The sequence below is a fragment of the Musa acuminata genome, chromosome BXJ1-3 (genome assembly GCF_036884655.1).
Source record: "Musa acuminata AAA Group cultivar baxijiao chromosome BXJ1-3, Cavendish_Baxijiao_AAA, whole genome shotgun sequence".
NCBI classification, from domain to species: Eukaryota; Viridiplantae; Streptophyta; class Magnoliopsida; order Zingiberales; family Musaceae; genus Musa; species Musa acuminata.
In genome coordinates, this window is record NC_088329.1 from 10571742 (window position 1) to 10594499 (window position 22758).

The 22758-nt window shown below is 43.7% G+C and overlaps 1 protein-coding gene across 1 annotated transcript; it reads left to right on the forward strand.

Annotated features, from left to right (window-relative positions):
- The first annotated feature begins 1 nt into the window (after position 1).
- On the forward strand, positions 2-14246 carry LOC135622944 (beta-adaptin-like protein C). Its single transcript, XM_065125309.1, has 15 exons — positions 2-311; positions 1510-1707; positions 2630-2743; positions 2941-3191; positions 5092-5227; positions 6343-6522; positions 6624-6716; positions 7004-7215; positions 7332-7395; positions 7470-7649; positions 9248-9340; positions 9420-9829; positions 9950-10139; positions 10291-10494; positions 13712-14246. The coding sequence occupies exons 1-15, from the start codon at positions 225-227 to the stop codon at positions 14006-14008; spliced, it is 2709 nt and encodes a 902-aa protein (XP_064981381.1). The 5' UTR covers positions 2-224; the 3' UTR covers positions 14009-14246.
- Positions 14247-22758: the final 8512 nt, after the last annotated feature.

Consider the following 22758-nt stretch of genomic DNA (forward strand, 5'->3'; position numbering starts at 1 on the left):
CGCTGAAGGATCGACAATCCGAGATGAACTCGTCGGCTCAGAGTTGAACCCCGTTCACGGTCTGCTCTGTCGACCTGACCCACGACCGCTCACGCGAAGGCCAACTCCTCTCCCACGCAGACCAAAAGCCAGCCGTTCGCCTCTCTCTCCTCTCTTCTATTTCCTCCGCCTTCCCTCCCTGTCGAGAAGAGAAAGAAAGGAAGGCAGGCAGCGGGGCGGAAGCGATGAGCGGCCACGATTCGAAGTACTTCTCAACCACCAAGAAGGGAGAAATCCCCGAGCTCAAGGAGGAGCTCAATTCCCAGTACAAGGTATGCTCCTTCCCTCGATCTGATCCACTTCGGGTTTGAATGACCACGGATCAAGCCAGATGCCTTTAGATCTCCGTTCCCTTCTTTGCATCTGATGGATTTTCTTGCTGGATTTCGCGACCCTGAAGAGCTTTGGTCCATTTCTTTGATTGATGAGCTGAAAAGAACCTATTTGATCGTGAAATTATTCGTTCCTCCCTCTCTGATCTGCCGCTTGATTTAGAAAGATCGTGAGATGAGAAAAGTGTTTTAATGCTTCACTCCTAGATTTGTCTCTGCAATGTACTTTATGTTAGGGAAAAGATGCAAACATGTCACATGGGAACAAGATCTTTGCTTCTTTCTTTGTTTCATCAAAACACTGGCGTAGATGCTCGCAAGAAAATGGAGGCGTTAAGAAGAATTGACCCTTTTTATATAGATTTCTCTAGGTACACAAGGACAGAGGAGAAGAATTGAATGTTTGGCTCCAGATAAGATTCTGAGGACGTTATAGTTGAATTCGCTATGTATTCATTATGATATGGTTGCTTTTCTTTTTCTGGTTTCTCAAGGCTCTAGTATACACAGAATGGGATTGCCAATTTGTTTGTACTGAAGTCACCTGCGACGGTAACGTGATATTGTACTCACATATTTTGGTTGCTTTAGCGCATCTTAAAGAAATTATTAACTTTCCAGTTTTATCATGGTTCCTTACTGATAGAGAGTTGTCATTCGCTAACTTCAGTTTTTAAAATGGATGAGTTTAAAAGGCTAAATTTGAGGAGACTTCATAAGCAACAATTTTAGTTATGTGACAAAAACTAAAGTGCACTTGGTGGATAGGCAAATGCCTATGTCCTTTTTCTCCTTTCTTGCAAGCCCCTCTGGATAGACGAATGCACTATGGTGGGCATGGTGAACAAGCTATAAGTAAATTACTTAATCGGAACACCATGATCCTATGAGGAGTTCTTTTCTTTTTCTAGCAGTAATTTACGAATTTTCATGATCGACTACTTCACTACGAAAAAGTTAGTATGGATCTGTTGTTTCCAGTTGTTCTTCGCTATTAGATATGGCATGTTAACATGATTCCATGATATACAAAGAGGACATTATCTGTTCATTCAGGAACTTTTCTTTTATAAATCTTTTGTTTGTTTATTTGGTTTTATTCGGTTGAAATAATGATTTGTGCTAACCTATTCTGTAGGATAAGAGGAAAGATGCTGTGAAGAAGGTTATAGCTGCAATGACTGTTGGAAAAGATGTTTCATCATTGTTCACAGATGTGGTAAACTGCATGCAAACGGAAAATTTGGAGCTGAAAAAACTCGTCTATTTGTATCTCATAAACTATGCCAAAAGTCAACCAGATCTTGCCATACTTGCTGTGAATACATTTGTGAAGGTAGGAAATTGTGCACTTCCTATTTCTATATTCACGAGTCGGGTGAAGTTGTCTCATCTGGCAATTGATCGAAGTTGATCTTTTGGTTTTAAAGGATGGTTGTTTTTTAACTTTTAAATACTGAATTTTGTACTTTATGTATTCACTGTTTCTTTATGCAATTTCCAACTTCTGTTTAAATGGTTTATTAACCAAGTAATTGTAACATTGAAGCACATTAATGGTTTACAAATGAAGGTGGAAAATGGAATCTTGGAATAATTTATAGAATCTGGACTAGGTCTGATATTAATAACAATTTGGATCTGCCATATGTTTGAACGAATCATTAGTGATGCATATGTATAAATCTCACTGTTTAACTTGTTGTACTTTCATGTGACAAACAAGCAGTCATTGCTTCAGAAAATTTACAGGATTTGTTCAGTATATCATAGAGAAGATTTTAGTCAAAATTTATTTCTTTATTTTAATTTTTAATCTAGATTATCTCCAAATTTAGGGAAAGGAGCTTATGATGATTGACTTCAATATTTTAGCTTCATTTAGCAATATGTGTTAAGGACTGGCTAAAATATCAAACTATGGGCAGCTACATAGATTACAAACCTGATAAACATTACAATGGAACTAATTTATTTGGACCTAGTTCTCTTTTTTACAGTAAAAATATATGTTGTCTAAATTGCAAGATGATTATCTTGGACGAAGGAAGAACCATTTTGCGTCCATGATGTTTTGAAAGGTTTCAGAAGTTTGGATTGTTCATCAATAGCCAAACTTTTGACTAACTGTTCCAGATAGACTTGCATGGCGGCTTATTGTTGATTTGTTGGTGTTTTTAATGCATTTCTGTACTAGTCATCGGATAAAAATTATAAATATTGTAGTTGTTGGTTGTGAATTTCATTGACTTTTGCAGGATTCTCAAGATCCTAATCCGCTAATTCGAGCTTTAGCTGTGAGGACAATGGGTTGCATTCGTGTTGACAAAATAACAGAGTATCTGTGTGATCCCCTTCAGAGATGCCTCAAGGTCCTCATCTATTTCTCCATTTTATAACCTTTCCAGTGTCTGTCTCTACTCCCTTTGTATCTTTGGTTTTGTGTTGTACCTACATATTTGTTTCTCTACAACTTCTATAACTTTTCAGCACATTCCATCATTTTTTTAGTCACAACATCTAAATTTTTCATTATGAGATGTAAGTCCTTGCAAATCCATTTGTACAGGATGACGATCCTTATGTCCGAAAGACAGCAGCTATTTGTGTATCTAAACTATATGATATAAATGCTGAGCTGGTGGAAGATAGGGGTTTCTTGGAGACTCTCAAGGATTTGATATCTGACAATAATCCAATGGTAGTGGCAAACGCAGTTGCTGCACTTGCAGAGATCCATGAAAATAGTAGTCGACCAATTTTTGAGATTACTAGTCATACACTTTCGAAGCTTCTGACTGCCTTGAACGAATGCACTGAGTAAGTCCGTCACCAGAATAGTTTTTGATTCTCTTTTACTAGTTCCAAGATATTCATGGAGCATATTTTGGCCAATATGCCTGTTTGCTACATGCTTCTTACGATTTTTTCCATCATACGCGTGAATCTTGGGTATAGTCTAGATGACACGTATGAATCCATTGATCCTGGATATTCACCACCTTTAAACCAAACTGAATTCAACTGACTGGACAAATACACCTATATATTCAATACTTCTGAATGAACTGATATTAGTAAGCATCAATATGTTGGCATTATAGCACAAAGTGTCTATGCCATTAAGTTTATAATTAATGGTATCACATGAATTAGTATGTTGACTAATCTGGTTGTATGGTTCCCTTTGTTGAAACTGATGTTGCTATATGGAAGTACCACCACTATATTCAATTAACATAGTTTTTACTATAGATGCTTCTCTGTCTGCCCTTCACCGTCTGTAATGTGCAAACTTTGGATTTATACTAAAAAAAGTTGTGTGCATTTGTGCTAGTTCTTGATTTGTGATTGCGCCTGTTATCTACTCTGACTTTATAAATTCCTTCCGGGTTATCAGGGGAGATTGGTTTGATGTGTCACATTGGAATAAGATATGTAGACTATGATTCGATCTGCCTGGTCACTGAAGCACACCAGTTGTTAACGAATGCCTGCATGCTTCCTAGGGTTTATAAATAAATCCTGAAGTTGTACATTTGTCCTTTGCGATTACTCAGATTTGGCAAGTAGATGCTCATGTCTGCTTTGTTCTGAGTTAATGCTCTGGGCACCTATGGTCTTTAATGTATTCGGAATGTTGTGATCTGCTATCACGGGAAGACCGAGAACGATTCATTCTCTTTCTGTACATATATTGTATATTGGGACTGTTTGAACTAAAAAATCTTAGTTTATACTTTATATAGACTTCGTAGCGAAAAAAGTTATATTGATCAAAATGTGTTAGAGGTAACTGTAAGATGTTCCTGTTTCGAGGCAAGTTGCCTCCCTGGATGGTTTTTGCTGCCTATGCAAAGCAATGGCAGCAACGGAGGGGCATAACAACAGCAGAGGAGCAAAAATAGTAGAGGTGCAATGGAGGTCCAGACTGGGTCTACTCCTGTACATAATTGGATTGTCCAGTCTTATTTGATGTAGAAAAATGATGCCTACCTTTTCAAAACAAATTCCTAATAAATAAATATGACTAGATATAGCATCTTCTTGGAGTTTTAATATTGATACGCTTATATATATATATATATATATATATATATATATATATATATATATATGGAATTTAACATTATGTAAAATATTTTGTGCTAGCACTAAAAATATTCACATGACAGTTGTCAAGTCTGGTGAAATATCCGACAAAGTGGAGCAGCATTTCAAACACAAACATTTAGGTTCAAATTTGAGCACGTGATAGCTCCTCTTGTTAAATCACGACATTACTTTCTCTGTCAAATAGTATGTACATCCCTTCTATGTATGATCTCCATCATATTAAAGTTTAGCTCTTTGGTTGTATGGATTTTACATATTGAGACAATCTTCGCTTAGATAAGTTCTATTGAAAATGGTGGTTTCTCCTAGCACTGTGGCTTTTTTTTTTTGCTAATTTAGTAATTATAAGCACTAACTATTCCTAAATGGTATTCCATGTATAATAATTCAGCAATTGTAAGCACCAACTGTTCATAAATTGTAAGCACTAACTACATAAATCGTTCTTTTTTGTTTATTATCTATAATAGTTCAGTAATTGTAAGCACTAACTACATAAATGGTCTTTCATGTATCCATGGGATTAACATGTTATATGGAGGCCTAATTATTCTTTTTAGCAACACATTTTCAGTTCTAATATCTGAATCTAATTGTGGTGCAGATGGGGTCAAGTTTTCATTTTGGATGCTTTATCAAGGTATAAAGCAACTGATGCCCGTGAAGCCGAAAACATAGTAGAGCGAGTAACACCACGCCTCCAACATGCTAATTGTGCAGTTGTGCTTTCTGCTGTAAAGGTAGGTATATGTCTATCCTAATGAAATTATCATTATCATTATCATTCGAACATACAAGCCTTTAGAAATATTATCATTCTAGTCTATTAACCATATTTCTTTTGTAAAATAGGAGTGGTACGCTTATAGCATGAAATTCATTATACTGACTTTTACAATGAAAACATTTGTGTAACAAAGAGATAGTTCCCTAAATTAAATCATTCTATGGTTTTATGGGTCTTGAATAACAATAATGATCCTTATAGCCTTACAATTTGAAATTATACCCACTTCCACCTGAAAGTTCATTGCTAATACCAATTAGGTCAGATAGGATAACAAATTACTGTTATGAGGATTTTGGATATTGTTGTTATGGCATGTCCAGCAAGGGATCAGGGAAATAGATTGTAGTTATATTATCCCTGTGATAAGTTGCCTATGGGAAAATCTATATGTTACCAGATATGGACATGGATATGCAAATTAACTACATCTGCTCTAATTTAGAAGAAAGGGATAAGAAAACTATGCATATTTTTATGATTACATTAGGTTGAGGGGAGCTGGAAATAATCAAAGCTATCACACAATCACAAGAAAAATCATATTTCTCTACTTGTTAGTTGGCTTCACTGGTAAATGATAGGAAGACTGAGAGCAGTTGTATTTGGATGAATATTTAATGGACTCAATGTTTGTCAATTTCTTGGATGTTAAGACAGACTGAATGCTGGATTCCAATTTAAGTTCACATTAAAATGTTTATCCACATTCTCTGCGAGTTAATATGTGTCTTCGAGCAAAATTTTTTTGCTGATCCTCTTGTTTAGTTCTGATAGAAATTGAAATCTGAAAGTAGTGATTGATTTTTTTAAGATAAAAAACTCTCTTTCATATCAAAGTTCTAGCTTTCACCTATAATACACAATGAGAGAATCCAGAAAATCAATTAATTCTTCAAGTACATAATTACATCTGTATTGAAGCTATCTTGACGATGAACTTTGAAATATGAAAAAGGATATGATGGTGAATTTTTCTCCAATATATAAAGACTATGAATGGTTTTAGAGTGTGATGGAGGTATATTTGTTGGCTGGTTTCAATCATAGGCTTAAAATTCTGTGCAGATGATCCTTCAACAGATGGAACTCATCACTAGTACTGATGTAATCCGAAATCTTTGCAAGAAAATGGCGCCACCTCTGGTAACTCTTCTTTCTGCAGAACCTGAAATCCAGTATGTAGCCCTGCGCAACATCAATCTTATTGTACAGAAACGGCCTACGATACTTGCACATGAGATTAAGGTTAGTTCAGATGGGCATTACTTACTGAAGTTTCAGTTATTACATTTACACCTTCATTTTCTCTTGAAGTTATGGATTATTTTCTTACACCTCTTTTATAGGTTTTCTTTTGCAAATATAATGATCCAATATATGTTAAGATGGAGAAATTAGAAATCATGATAAAGCTTGCCTCAGATCGGAACATAGACCAGGTACCGAGTTCATCATATGGTGATGAAGTTCTTTATTTTATATAATTTAGTTGTTATTTTGTCACCCTTTCTAGGTAAAGGCATATAAACTTGGATATTTAGGATGTTGTTGTACAAGTTTTTTGTTATTGTTCTGATTTTGTCTTTTATTTTTTCATTTAAGATAATTTAGTATGGATTTTTTCTATATTCTTTTAGCTTTATCTTTTTTAATATTTTGTTTGGACTCCAAGGAATGAAAATTGAGTGTGATGAACCTCTTTGCAAACTTATGTACTTCACTTCAGGTTCTGTTGGAGTTTAAAGAATATGCTACTGAAGTAGACGTAGACTTTGTTAGAAAGGCTGTGCGTGCAATTGGTCGTTGTGCTATTAAGTTAGACAGAGCTGCTGAGCGGTGCATCAGTGTATTGCTTGAGCTGATAAAGATTAAAGTAAATTATGTTGTGCAAGAAGCTATCATTGTCATAAAGGATATCTTCAGACGTTATCCTAACACGTAAGTTTGATTAGCTTGATGCAAGTTGTTTGCCTTGTGCACTGCCTTCTTAATTTGCAGTACCAGTCTGCACCATCTGCTTGATGCAATCTATATAATTCTATATTATATTGCAGCTATGAGTCTATTATTGCAACACTGTGTGAAAGCTTGGACACTTTAGATGAACCAGAAGCTAAGGTATTTGTTTAACTTGGGAGGTTAGTTTCCAGTTTGTTCTTCCTTGCTATCTCAAAAATGTCCTGCTGCTGCAGGCATCAATGATATGGATAATTGGTGAATATGCTGAAAGAATTGACAATGCTGATGAGCTCCTTGAGAGCTTTCTTGAGACTTTCCCAGAAGAACCTGCACTGGTACAGCTGCAGCTGCTCACTGCAACTGTTAAATTGTTCCTCAAGAAGCCAACTGAAGGCCCACAGCAGATGATTCAGGTTTGTTTTATTTCAGTTTTACCAGTTTCCAATATGAAGGTCTGTCATACCGAATCGTACCGCCCGGTACGGGCGGTACGTACCGGTCCGACAGGTCAGCGGTACGTGAACCATCCGGTACCGATCCGCACTGTAGCACTGCAGCAGTGCACCGTTACAGTGCACTGTAGCAGTACAGTGCACTGTTACAGTAGCAGTACACTGTAGCAGTGCTACAGTGCTAGGTGCACATGGGTGTATCGCTCGGTACATCGTACCGTACCGGTACCGAGCCCAGGTCGAAATACCGGTATGATACGGTATTGCGAACCTTGACCAATATTATTGATATAGATATTACTCAATTCTAACGTCAAAATACATGGATCATTCATTTGGCTATTATTAATCATATGATACTTCCGTAGAATTTCATACTCTTCTTAGATGCTACTGATTGTAACATACAACTGCACATAGGTAAATTGACAATTGCAACTTCGTTTGCTACTAATTTGGAAGGAGACATTCAGTGAAGTCTTTCTTTCCTTTTTATTTGTGAGAATGCTTGGGCTTCATTGATTTGATACATTCAGTTAGTTTGGCAGAGTTGGGGGCAAGCCCAATGCAAAAGCCCCCACCAATATAGGATCTGGGAAGGGTGTAGGCTTACTCTTACATATGGATTAGCTAATTTCATGTCTCAAACCCCTGGTTGCCTGAGATGCAAAGGAGCAATGTGCTAATGTCATCATACCAGTAAGTGTTACCCTCAAGTTTGGCACACTTACTCTTGTTTCTACAATGCAATGTTTCCTTCCTTTTCTATTGGCTGGTGAGAGGGAGGAATGTTGATTGTTGCCTCATTCTTTTTGAAGGAAAAAAAAAAAACTTGTTTAAGTTTTTATGCCATTGCAGTTTCTCACTAAATGTCCAGCATAAGGGGAAATCGCGTTTTATAAATAGAGCATTCTTAAGAAAAGATCTACTCATTGTCTACATGACCATTCATTAGTGGCTGGGACTAGAGTTGAAAGTGATCATTGAAGGATTTAGACAATATTTAAACAAATTGTACATTTGGCATTAGTTTTTATGATTCTCAATTCCTGATATTTGTCTTGTAAAAGAGTATACTACAGAAGTAATAGATTTTGCATGCTTATATGGGAACCTATCCTAATGACCTTAGTTTAAATTTATTCAATCAAGCAATTTAACTATTAGGCTCATCTTGCATGTTGTAAGATGACAAGGATAAGTAACTTTGTTGATACTCTTGCTATGGTGGTTTGATGCTAATGTAATATTTTATTTCATTTATCCAGGAGCTTCCTTTCTTCTACCAAGTTCTCTTATAAAAAAAACACAATCTTTTTTTTTTATAAATTTTTGAATTGGCTAAAACTGAAATCTTTAACTATCTGCCATATATTTATCTTATTTTATTCTGAGTGCTTTTTTATTAAAAAGATGCCCGTTGGTATCTTGTTGTGTTAAATTCGTTTTTTTTTGCATGACACGTGAGAGTGGGGGACTTTGTGACTTCATTATGTAACTTTCAGATGTTATTGTTAGTCTCATTTATGACTCTAATTTAGATCCACTGTATGTGATAGGCTGTTCTTAATAATGCTACGATGGAAACAGACAATCCTGATTTGCGAGATCGTGCATACATCTATTGGCGTCTTCTTTCTACGGATCCTGAGGTATTAGAAACAAATTTAAGATATTCAGTTCATAAGATGCCATATGGTTTGGTAATCATGATCAATTTCTTTCTTTCAGGCTGCTAAGGATGTTGTTCTAGCTGAAAAACCAGTAATAAGTGATGATTCAAACCAACTTGATCCTTCACTTCTTGATGAACTTCTTGCAAACATTGCTACCCTTTCTTCTGTTTATCATAAGATACCTGATGCTTTTGTAAGCCGTGCAAAGTCAGCTACACCTAGACCAGATGATGATGATTATGCTGATGGAGGTGAAACAGGGTATTCTGAGTCACCCTCTCATGCAGTTGATGGTGCAGCTGCTCCTTCTGGTGCAGCTGCTGTTTCACCTGCTCAATCAAGGCAGCAGCCACCGGCAACAACAGCAATCTCTGCACCTGCTCCACCTGTGCCAGATTTGCTTGGAGATTTGATTGGTCTTGACAATGCTATAGTTCCTGTAGACCAGCCAATGACGCCTTCAGAGTAAGGATGTACAGATTTAGAATTCTAAGTTCAGCCCATTCTTTTGGTATATACATAATATTTAGTATCTTGGATACCTTGATGTGCTTATTTTTGGAAATGTTCTGATTGTCTCTGCAGAGCCCCCTTACCTGTATTACTACCTTCATCTACTGGGCAAGGTCTACAGATTAGTGCACAGCTTATATGTCATGATGGCCAGATATTTTACTCTTTGCTGTTTGAGAACAATACGCAACTTGTGTTAGATGGATTCATGATACAGTTCAACAAAAATACATTTGGTCTTGCAGCTGCGGGACCTTTGCAGGTGATTGTTTTGTAAAGCTATAGAAGTAGCGATATTAATGGGCTAACTAGCCACGCTGATACTATTTCAGCCTCTTGACATCCATTTCCTATGCTCTAAAGGAGCTTATTGCTCAAAATATCTTCTTGCATTTTATTTTGTTGATGATTAGGTCCCGCCTTTGCAACCTGAAGCTTCAGCAAGGACACTTCTTCCTATGGTTTTATTCCAGAATGTTTCACCTGGACCTCCAAGCACGCTATTGCAGGTCGCAATTAAAAATAATCAGCAGCCAGTCTGGTACTTCAATGACAAGATATCGTTGCATGTTTTCTTTGGTGAGGATGGTAGAATGGAGCGTGCAAATTTTCTGGAAGTAAGTTATTCTTGTTGAAATTATTCAAGTTTCCTTTAATTATCAAGGAAAGATGCTAAGTGAAAACATGATCTCGACCTGGTTCATTAATTGTAGTTCTGCATCATTCTGGGCCTTGATTCTGCAAGCAGGTCACTTTGTTTGATTTTTCCCCTTTTTTTCTTAGTTCATAATTGATTGATCGACATTTAATGTTAGCTTCCCCTTTCTAATAACCCTTGATCTTTCTTATGTGGTTGGTTTTGTTTATCCTCTGGTTCAACATAAATAAAATAAGATGTTATATGGAGAATCTGTCAATGCAAACATCATTAGAGCATGATACTACTGCTTTATATATCTTTTCTAAGGTGGATTTTGTTGCCCAGATTTGTTTGTTTCAGTATACCAAGCATCTCTACTACGGAATGAGTACGAGCAAATCCACATCATAGAATTTATATACTATACAACACTTGTGGCTTATGCTGATGGTTCACTCTGTCTGCAGAAACTTTGGTTTCTTCAGAATCAAGCCTCGTAGCTCGAAAGTATTGTTCCATGTCGAACAGGAAATTCTCGAGCTCTTTGGCATCTCGGGCACCTCCATAACAATGCGGCTCGGGTGCTCTCAAGTTTTGTGCCGGTGCAACGCGGGTGTTGCTTCCTCCCGCATTCAGTGCCCTCGTGAGCATGGTCACCCTAGAAGTGAGTTCCGCCGCGACTTCCTGCAGGTGTTGCATGGAGTCTTTGGTGTCATCTGATAATCGGTCGACTAGAGCCTCAACCTTGTTGATCCGGGACTCAGCTTTTTCTTGCGAGCTCTCTACCCCAACAAACCTTCGTTGGCCATAGTAGAGTTCCTCCAAGCTCGCTTCAAGAACATCCAAGCGAGTTTCCGCCGTTGTGAGTCTCTCCTTATGGCTCTTCTTCCCGGTTGGCGCTCCAGATTGCGCCTCCTCTACTCGCGGAGAGTAGCCAACTTCTCGCTCATCATGTTCGCTGTCGCGCTCCTCTTGAGCGGCTCCAACAATATGAGAGCGAGTATGCACTTGCAGCCCACCTGCGGCTGCTTGGGGCAAGGGTCCGGCTTTCCCCGTCTTGCTTGATTCGCAATGATGCTTTGCCATGGCGAAAATGCGAAGTTCCTTCGTTGCTTGCTCGAATTGCTTGCCCGCTCTAATACTACAATGTCACAGACTTAGCTGGAATTGCCTAAGTCGTGAGGCACCCTTGCGGCAAAGACGCGAACTTAGCTTGCGTTGCCTAAGTCACGCCTCGCCCTTGCGATATGTGTCCGCAAAGATCAGCCCACTTGCAACCTCTTGCAGGTCCCGAAGGACCTGTAAAAGAGAAAGTTGATTAGTTCGAAGAATGAGCGACGGACAAGTCCCGACGTCTCGTGAAAAGGGGAAGCTTTACAAGCAATTCAGCAAGCACCTTGTGTGCACAAGAGAAAAGAGGGAGGAGGAAAACAAGGACTTTAGAAGGTTGAATGAACAGCTGCAAATCCATAAACAACTGCTCACCGGGTGCCGGGCATGACAACAAGTTCCCGTCAAGGTAACGTGCGAACTTGCGAAAGATTGTTCAGCGCCCGACACTATACCGAAGCCCCATCCCCCATGGTGCCACCCTGGTGGTTCCAGGGTGCTGAGATGGCTGACGTTTCGCGTGCAGCAGCGGGCTGCAAAAAACAGCCCGTGGCACGCAAAAACGAAGCTGTTTTGTGCTGTTTTGCTTGGTTCGGTGAGCGGTCGCATTGTAGCGCTGTAACTTGTTTGAACTTACATTTTTACAAGCAAAAGGACATAAAATCAAGCCAAAACATGCTGTCACGCAGCTGTACATGTAAACACAAACGACGAACGGTTCATTGAACAGAGTCGTTGCGGGCGCGCGATGATTGTTCGTGACAAAATGGAGGGAGATTCAACATCTATACATCGAGGAAGAATACATTTAGTTCTTTAAGGGACTAAATCAATCAGTAGTTGTTGTTGAGTTTGAAAAAATGGCGACAAAATATTGCTATTAAATTTATATTGTGAGAAAACTGATTAATATGAGAAGTTCTTATGCTCCTCTGTGAAGACCAGATTATCAGATCAAATGAGAACATTTGGAAATTTAGATAGATTATTTAAGGTCTTTTAAAGAGTCCTACGGGGAGGAATATGAAGAATCTAAAGGGATGTGTGAAGACCATGGACATGGAGGAAAGATGATAAGGGAGGTATGGTGTTAAACGTTTTTTCATATTATATGATCTTGTAACAGTTGATATATGATTTTATGAAACTAGATGAGTATATGATTACTATAGAAGTCAATGCAATTATAGCTAAACAAAATTGTCCAATTGTGGAGGATAGATAGAGTTCCAAGCAAGACCCGGAATTGCACCTGGAAAAGCTTAATTATCCTTCATCGATTGATGATTTTGGTTGTGTTATGAAACAGATGACAAAAAGGTTAGTGGTTTTGTTAGAATCAAGGATGCAATTTAAAAAATGTTTCAACATGTTGATGGAAGACCTATAAATGTGTTGGTTAAAGCTTAAGTTATTACAATTTGTGGTGTCAAAAGAGGTGGAGAATCGCATCCCTATAGACTGCTAGAAACAATAAAGAAGCATTGACAGGTTCATGATTCAACTACTGATATTGCCTTTTCATTGGCAAGAAAAAACCATGCAGCGAGCCCAAAATAGCCTGGGAACTAACAGTTCCATTGACATGTGGCGCGCCCACAGTTGTGAATGGTTTGCTAGCAACAGTAACTCAAACAGATGAGTGGTAGTTTGCTGGGAATGGGTGTCACTTTTGCGATTTGTTGTACTTTAATGGAACTTGTTTCTTGGTTAACCAATGTAGAATAGTGAGCTGGAGAATTTCAACACTCCTCCCAATTTGTTTTTGTTTTCTCCTTATGCTAGTTGCCTCTGTAGGTTTCAACTTATTTTGAAATCTTGGGAGTTTTTAAACATGTTAAGCAGATTCTCTATCTACTTCTTTTAGATATGTCCACCTGAATGAGATTCCAAGGACTTCATAAATTTACACTTCTGACATCTTCCTGGTCGATGTTGCATTTGGAGGAACAGTAAAAGTGGATAGCCTCTGTATTATTACCTTTTTAATCTATTTCGGTTTGTACTATGGTTCTGTTTCAAGAGTCATGTTATTAGCTTTTGTAAAGTTGCTAGTCATGATTCTCTCACCCGTCCAAATGCAGACTTGGAAATCCCTGCCAGAGTCGAACGAAGTCGGGACGGACTTGTCAAACTCCATTATCCATAGCGTTGATGCTACCATTGAACATTTGACTGCATCCAACGTATTCTTTGTAGCAAAACGAAGGAATGCAGACAAAGAGCTTCTGTATTTGTCGGCCAAGATCCCACGAGGTATTCCATTCCTGATAGAGCTGACGGCTGTTCTTGGTGTCCCAGGCGTGAAATGTGCAGTTAAGGCACAGAGTCCCGAGATGGCACCACTCCTCTTTGAAGCCATGGAGACTTTGCTGAAGTGAGGTCTGTTCGTATGTTACCTTTGTAAAATTTTCATCGTCTGTCTTCTCTGTGGTAGGGTATTCTTTGGTGTTCCTGTGAGACGGCAGCATGGTTTTGACTGAATTCTATAGTACATTTGTAGTGGACGATTCATCCTGCTGCTTTTGTTAGAAACTTTCAATCCAAAACCTCTTGGGCGCATTTTGTTATCAAACATATAAAGAGTAATCGACCATGTCAAGTCTGTTTCTTTTATTATTTGAAATTTCATGTCCCTTCTCAGAACCAAACCAGTAAAAGAGCAGAGAAAGAGGAAACAACTCGAGCATATCCTTTTTTGTGGTTTATTTAAACTAGTCTGTCCTGTTTATAAATTCTGAAAGCTGATGTCCGCAGATGTGTTGCTTGGGTTACTTAACAAGTCGAGCATCAGTTCTCCGTATGGCGCGGCGCCGCGTCACATCGGTGAAGCCCTCACCATATCTGCATAACGCCATATCGATTCAAGTTGTTCTTGCAGAAACAAACATGCAGTCAAGGACCAAGAGCAAGTGCATTGTTCTGTTCCCGGGAGAAGAAGAGACCTGAGGAGCTTCCTTCCATACTATGGCAGTACATCATGAACGCAGGTAATGATGAGTTTTGACGCCACATAAATTGTTTAGCTTATGTATTGCTAGCGATCATGATCTGCTTCGTGTTTTCCTTTGCATCTTTTTTTTACTTCATCATCTCTCCTTGCCACCCAATGAGCATTCTCTCAGGGAGAAAACGATGCGTGCCTTGCATCTCCCATGCGAGGATCAGACAAAAAGCTATTGAAATTTTTAGTGCAAGTTGATGGCCAGCTTATACGCAGTCTAATCGACTTGCCAGTGGCTGGGATCACCGTGAGGTGTAAAGAAAGCCACAGCTTCGAATTCGAAAGATAAAGAGGTAGAACATTTGACCCATAGGATACCGACTGCTTGAATCCGCCGATGATCAGAGGTAAGAAAAGAATGAAGAATATGACTGGACAATGAATGACATAATTATTTTCTTTTGTGTAGCCTTTATTCGCAAGTGGACAGATGATAGTGCCGATGACTGAGTGATGGGTGGGTGTGTCAACCAAAAGATGGACTGATTCCTGTGCTCGTCACACTTTGTAACCTGAGCACCACCAGGTTTCAGTATTTGTGGATCATAGCAGAGTTCTTTTAAGGTAGCTGTTAACCATATGAGATTATTCTACTTAATCAAGATGAACATAGGAGTCCCCAGGATGAGAGATGAGGCTTAGAGAAAAAAAGATGAGGGATTATTAGTAACATATTTTTCGAGTTATTCTTGATTTGGTAAAATATTTTGGCATCACCATCAGATAAGATTTTTTGTCATCGCCCGTTAGGTGAATTTTCATGTGTCCAGGTTTCGATGCCCCCATAGAAATGGACTAAATTTTGCAAGGATATGATGAATGAATACATTCTTATTAATTTGGATTTAAATATTTTAATTTTAAATTTAATAAGACTAACCGATCGGTTATCCTATCAGATTGATAGAGTCGTCGTCGACCTTATTTCTCAACACACGAGGAGAGAAACCTCGGCCGAAGAAGAACATGGCAAAGAGAGAGATATGAATTTTCTTTTTCTTTTCTTCTTTCATGTCTTGTTCGAAGGCTACCAAACGTTTTGAGGTGGGGCAAGTGAGTGACTCAGACATCCACCACCACCCTTCGCCTCTCCTCTCTTTTAATTGATGCATGCTTCCATTAGTCGTAGCTCTTCGAACCAGTTCTGTCTCGTCCTGGGGACAAAGAAAGCATGGCCGTTCGCCTTTCCTACTCCTAATATCTTTTGTCCCAGCGACGGAAGAAGAATCCACAAAAGAAAGATTAAAGAAAACTAGCACACAAGATGGGCTGCAGGAGTTAGTTGTGCCCGTCGGAGGGGAAACGCCACTCCTGATGGAGTTGCACTGCTGCGACCGCCACCCTCCACCACTCACCCTCTCTGGAAGCCAAGCCATGTGCGAAGCTGAGAACCGAGGAATAAAGACGGACAGGCGTCCGTCTCCCGTGCGTCGGACATATTCCTCTTTTCCCCATCGCTCCCCCGTCAACTCCTTACTTCTCTTTTTGAAAGGGCAAAAGGGGGTGGTTCGGTAATTTTATCACACTATATATCTCTTTTTTTTATTATATATATATATATATATATATATATATAATATTATATATTATAATATAAAATTTTCGTATCTGCCACTTGTTAGTGAACAAAAGTACTGTGACTGATGAGTCAGCACGGTTAGGTTCGCGGGTCGAGAGCTTCTTACGGGGTGAGTAGGATGATGAGGTGGCTGCACCCTCAAGAAGGAATGTTGGCTGACGTTGATCGAGATCTGGGCCGGCTCCCTGCTCTCTTTTGTGCGATGGAAGGAGCCTCCTGGGCCGAGACGTTCACCGGTCAGGAGTGGTCGTTTCGGAGTAACTCGGACAAGAGTCGGGCTGGCGAGGTTGACTGGGCCCTTGTGAGAGGATGTTGATCCGAGTTTCTCGGTTTGCCGACTCGGGCGCTGTTTGTGGTGGAATGCATCTCTCCGACTCTGGGATGAATGGCAGCGCGTCCTTGTATACTAGATGGCAATTCCCGGATTGATGCGTTTGCCGCTCGGGGTGTCCGCCTTCCTGCAAAATGGCCTTCGTCGGGTGCTTCCCGACTTTGGCCCCTCCGATGAGCAAGTCAATGGAGTATTTGATATTGAGTTTTTTTCTCTCCCCCTGGCTGGGCGTCAGCCAAGGGTTTATATACTATTATGTGAGGATTGGTTGCGCCTAGGTTCGGTGTGGTCGTTGACCCTTGCGGGATGGAATGGCTTTTCTGACGAGTTGGCGTCTTGGGGGATACTTGAGCGGTGTCAAACGGTACCGCCCCGAGCCCTCGGGACAGTCGTGTGGCATAGTGTCTTGGTACGGAACTTGGCTTGACGTGCGTCATGGGGTTTTGATGGCGTGAGACGTTGGATTCTGATATTGGTTGGGACGTGACGTGTGACGTCGGTGATGACTCATCTAGGGGCCAATATATTCCATATCACTTCTCCCCCCCCTCCAAGGCGTGCCTCTAGGTCCCTAATGGGCCGGGAGGCATGCCTAGGGGTGAAGGACACGATTGTGCTGGTTGCCTACGTGGGGAAGTCGAATTGACTCATCGGGGAGCGATTTTTAGAGGGGCGGTGCCCTGTGATTTGGACAGGATTAATCCTGTCGATCGAACGGTGGGGGCCTGATGAGGCGATACCTAAACGTCGAAATCGGCCAGATAAGACCTGCGGAGCGAACCCAACGTGTCTCAGTTCAGATGATGGGTTTCGCCTGGCTCGGAGCTACGGCTATCGAGTTTGCAAGTTGGCCAGCCAATCAAGGCGGCTCGATTTAAAGACTTGTCGGGGGCAATCTAGAGCGACCCGGGCAGGAATCGAACCTGGGGGCTGAGTGATTAAGCTCGGCTCCGGTTTGAACTTGGGGACCGAGCGAGTGAGCTCGGCTCTGGATTGAATCTGGGGACCGAGCGAGTAAGCTCGGCTCCAAATTGAACCTAGGGATCGAGTGAGTAAGCTCGGCTTCAGATTTGAATCTGGGGACCAAGTGAGTAAGCTCGGTTCTGGTTTTGGTGTCGGCGGGTCGCTAGCCGGGGGCGTTCTGGATTGACTCGGGCAGGAATTGAACATGGGGGTCGAGTGATTAAGCTCGGCTCCGGTTTGAACTTGGGGACTGAGCGAGTGAGCTCGGCTCCGGATTGAATCTGGGGACCGAGAGAGTAAGCTCGGCTCTGGATTTGAATATTGGGACCGAGTGAGTAAGCTCAGCTCTAGATTTGAATCTGGGGATCGAGTGAGTAAGTTCGGCTTCGGATTTGAATCTAGGGATCGAGTGAGTAAGCTCAGTTCCGGTTTTGGTGCCGACGAGTCGCCAGTCGGGGGCGATCTGGAGTGACCCAGGCAGGAATCAAACCTGGGGGCCGAGTGATTAAGCCCGGCTCCGGTTTGAACTTGGGGACCGAGTGAGTGAGCTCAGCTCTGGATTAAATCTGGGGATCGAGCGAGTAAGCTCGGCTCCGAATTGAACCTAGGGATCGAGCGAGTAGGCTCGGCTTTGAATTTGAATCTGGGGACCGAGTGAGTAAGCTCGGCTCCAGATTTGAATTTGGGGACCGAATGAATACGCTCGGCTCCAGTTTTGGTGCCGGCGGGTCGCCAGTTGGGGGCGATCTGGAGCAACCCGGGCAGGAATCGAACCTGGGGGCCGATTCATACCTGAGTGTTGAATGTCATCGCACCAAGTGGCGAGTCGGGCGGAGCGTCGTAGGGCCTAGAGGGAAACTTCATTTTGAGCGGCCTTTCGGCGGGAGGTCTCGGGTGATGGGATGCCTCTGGTAGGAGCTCCGAGGTGGGCGAATCTGGCGGATCCGAGGGGACGCGATGGGTCTTCAATTCTGCGACTGTTCCTCTCCTCGGGAAGCTCTAATCGCCGCCTTGCCGCGGGTTACTTGCCTTTTATAATCCCCATTCAGGGCGGTTGCCAACACCTTCGCCATCAGTCTTTCATCCTGCACTTCGGCTCTTTCTTGTAACTCTGCCGTCCTCCTTGCTTCAATCCCTCGCCCCGGACCCCGGGCTTCTTCCTCGCAACTCTGAGGTCGGGATGTCACCGTCTTCATCTTCATCCTTATCTTCGTTTTCGTCCCCTTCTCCCTCTCCTCCTTCCCCTTTTGCAAATTCTCGGGATGAGCTAGTGAGCGTGTCTTCGAGTAGCGCTTCCTCGGAGGCTTCAAAGGGTTTAGTCGCGCTTGAGGCGCTCAAGTCATGGCATGATGTGGACTCGGTGGTGACCGAGGATCTTTTGAAAGTGCTCCGAGATCGCTACCACATCCCGAAATGTTATGGTCGACATGCCCCTCGGCCTGGGTAGCAACCGTATGACCGGTTTCCCAGTGGGTTTGGGTTAACCGTAGGGTCACTCAAGGCGGGGCTGCGGTTCCCAGTGCACCTTGTTATTGGGGACTATCTTCACGTTTGGGGGATCTCCCCTTCCCAGGTGTCGCCAAACTCCTGACGCTACTTGGTGGCTTTCATCTTGGAGTGTCGGGGGGCTGGGATCGAACTGTCTCGACCCCTCTTTCTTGCTTGTTTCTACCTTAGCAAGGGACTAGGCGGGTACTACCTGACCGCCCGTAGCAGTTTTAAGATCAATGGTGTGCCCTCCAACAACAAAGGTTGGAAGAGGCGTTTCTTCTACATTAGTTGTGATCAAGAGTGGGGCTTCAGCACCGGGTGGGTTTTTTGTACCATTGATAACGCCCCCCGTCGCCTTCTGCTGGAGACGCAGCAACCGTGGATCGTCTAAGGGGTATCCTGTCCTCTTCTCGGGCAATTAAGGAAATGACCGAGGAGTGGATGGTCGAAGCGGAGCTGAGCCCCGCCACCGGGGGTATGGCCATTCATATATAATGGATTGTTCGCTTGTCCCAAACCATCTAACCGTTGCCTATTTTGCAAAAATGGTGGATCTGAGATCGGTGAAGAAGACGGCTAGCATCAAGGTCGTCGAGCCCCCATCTCGGGATGGGGAGGGCTTTGGAGGCGGGGTTGTCCTACTGAAGGGCACGCCGAAGAGGGCGCCGACATCACCGGCATCGAAGCGCCCTCTTAAGAAGACGAAGACGGTGGCTCGGAAGATGCCCGCGAGCCAGGCCACCCGTTCGAGCGCCTCCCTGGAATCGCTCGGGGCTACTGCCCAAGGGGAGGGCTCGGGAAGTGTGAAGGGGAAAGGGTCGGTCGGGTCGTCCGGCAGCGACCCTTCCAAGAGGGCGGCGACGTGCCCTTTGTCGATACAGGAACTGTGTCGCATCTACTCCTGGGCCAAGGGTGGGCAATACCAAGCCCAGCGTATGATCGATCTTCTAGCCGGGGAGCCCGGGGCCCCCTACGCCGCTCGGTGGCCGACTCTCAAGGTCGACAGTCGTCTCTAGGGCGATGGGCTAACCGCTCAGGAGTTCATCCGAGGGGTGTTGCACCCAGGGCTGGCCAAGGACCTCTACAGCTCCACTTCTAAAGTGTTGGTAGAGCGGGCGACCAAGTCGCTCGTCTAGGTAAGTGATGGCTTCCTTCCCCTACCCGATCCCCTCTTTCTTGGGTGTCGACATCGATCCTCATACAAAGCCAGCACTATGGTATGGCATTGATCGATCGGGTCCACGACACCGAGTGGGTGATCGGGCGGCAGTTGGAGATCGACGCCACCCTTCGGTTGGAGAACTTGGAGCCGCAGGCCAAGGGGGGTCCAGAGGTCGTTGCCGCGACTGAGGAGCGCGCCACGGCAGTGGGTGAGGAGGTGGCTCGTTTGAAGACCGAGCTGGAAGAAAGCCGGTCACACATCCGTTTACTGGATGACAAGCTGCTGACCCTCTCCCAAGACGTCGAGTCCGCTAGGGTGACGACCTGGGCCGCCGAGGAGGCCTTGAAGGAGCAGCTGGGGTTGCCCAAAAGGGTTGAGGAGGCCTTGAAGGAGCAGCTGGGGTTGCCCAAAAGGGTTGAGGAGGCGATCACCGGGTATAAAGCGTCCCTCGGGTTCGAGCGTGGCCTGGTGAGGTCGAGCCGGGTCACGTACGAGTATGGGTACCAGGTGGCTTGCGCTCGCTTCCGGGTGAAGTACCCGGACTTGAAGCTGGAGTCGGACCCGTTTGTCGACAACCCGACGGATCATGATGTCAACATGCCGGCAAACGTCCACTTCAATGATGGGCCCGCGACTCCTCCCTTGAGCTAGGGGCTGCACCCCCTCCCTTTTTGTCTTTTGCTCCGGTTGGGCTCGGGGCCGTGCCGCCCGACCGCCATGTGTATCTCCTTTGTCATTAAGAAGCACTTTTTATTTTGTAATTCTGACTTGCTACTTTCCCCAACCGTGGGTGTGTGGGCCCCGTATATCTTTTCTGCATCCCGACCAGCCTCCTTTATGGGTAGAATTTCTTCAGGTTTGCCGTATTCCACGTTCTCGGCAAGGGCCTTCCCTCCATAGTCTTGAATCGGTAGATTCCCTCTCGAACCATGTCATAGACTCGATAGGGGCCTTCCCAGTTAGGCGCGAGCTTTCCCCTTGCCCGGGTCGGGTCGCTCACTTCTGCTCTTCGGAGGACGAGGTCCCTGATCTTGATCGGGCGCGGGCGGACCCGTCGGTTGTAAATTCAAGCTGCTGCCTTCTTATATGATAAGATACGTAGATGTGCCTTGGCTCTCCCTTCCTCAAGGAGATCCAGGTTTGCTCGAAGCCCTCCTCGGAGTCTCCTTGCTGGTAGTTAGAGGTGCGCAGGGTCGGGAATAACATTTCGGGCCGTAGGACTGCCTCAGTCCTGAATGCCAGGTTAAACAGAGACTCCCCCGATGCGGTTTTGGGAGTCGTTCGCATTGCCCACAGGATGCTGGGAAGCTGGTCCACCCAGGCACCTCGGTTCATCACCTCTTGAGGCCTTCCAGGATCGCCCGATTCATCACCTCGGTTTGGCCATTGGTTTGGGGGTGCGCGACCGAGCTAAACTTCAACTAGATCCCATATGACTGGCAATAGACCTTGAACTTAGTGTTGTTGAATTGAGTTCCGTTGTCGGCGATGATAGCCTTTGAGATCCCGAACCGGGTGATGATATTCTTCCACGTAAAGCTCTGGACTTGTTTCTCGGTAATGGAGGCCAAGGGTTCGGCTTCCACCCACTTTGTGAAGTAGTCGACCCCGACTATGAGAAAGCGTCGTTGACCCGATGCTGGAGGGAAGGGTCCAAGGAGGTCGAGCCCCCATTAGGCAAAGGGCTAGGCCATGTCCATCGGAGCAAGGGGAACGATTGGTTGGTGCGGCAGTCGGGCGTGCCGCTGGCATTGTGGGCACTGCTGCACGTATGACATGGCGTCTTGACGCATGGTTGGCCAGTAGTATCCTTGCCGGAGGGTTTTGAAAGCCAAGGTTTGTCCCCCGGTGTCCTCACTACAAATCCCCTCAAGAAACTCGGCGAGGACCACCTCAGCTTCTGACGGTGCGAGGCAACGCAGGAGGGGTTGAGAGAAGGCCCTTCGGTATAACTTTCTGTCGATGATACAATTCCAGGCTTGAGTTCGCCTTAGCCGTCTGGCAGTCACCGGGTCGTCGGGCTCCTTTCCACCCACTTTATATCGGAGGATCTCCTCCATCCAACTCTGTGATGAACTTATTTCGGTGACCTCGTGAGTCGCTATTGTCGGTGCTGCTACGGACTCGGTGGTTGGGGCCGACCTAGGGCCACGGGCGGAGGCTGATCTAGCCAACGCATTGGCCCACGTGTTCTGCGCCCGAGGTATTCTGGTGACTGAAAGGCGACAGAATCGATGGGCGAGTCGTTTTGCCTCCATTAGATATAACACCATCGTTGGGTCTCAGGTTTCGTAGCTTCTATTGACGTGTCCCATTACCAGCTAGGAGTCGCTGAAGACTTCAAGGTTGTCTACATGCATCTATAGAGTGAAGCGCAGGCCATGGAGCAGCGCTTCGTACTTGACCTCGTTGTTAGTGGCTCAGAATTGCAAGTGGAGTGACCTCTCGTAGGCTTCTCTCGACGGGTCTTTGAGGATATGCTCGACCCGGCCGCTTCGGAAGTGGACGAGCCATCCACGTGCAGGGTCCACGTGTTCTATTTGTTCTCTCCCCCCACAGCATAGACCTAAGGGGCTAGCTCAGAAATAAAATCAGCCAGTG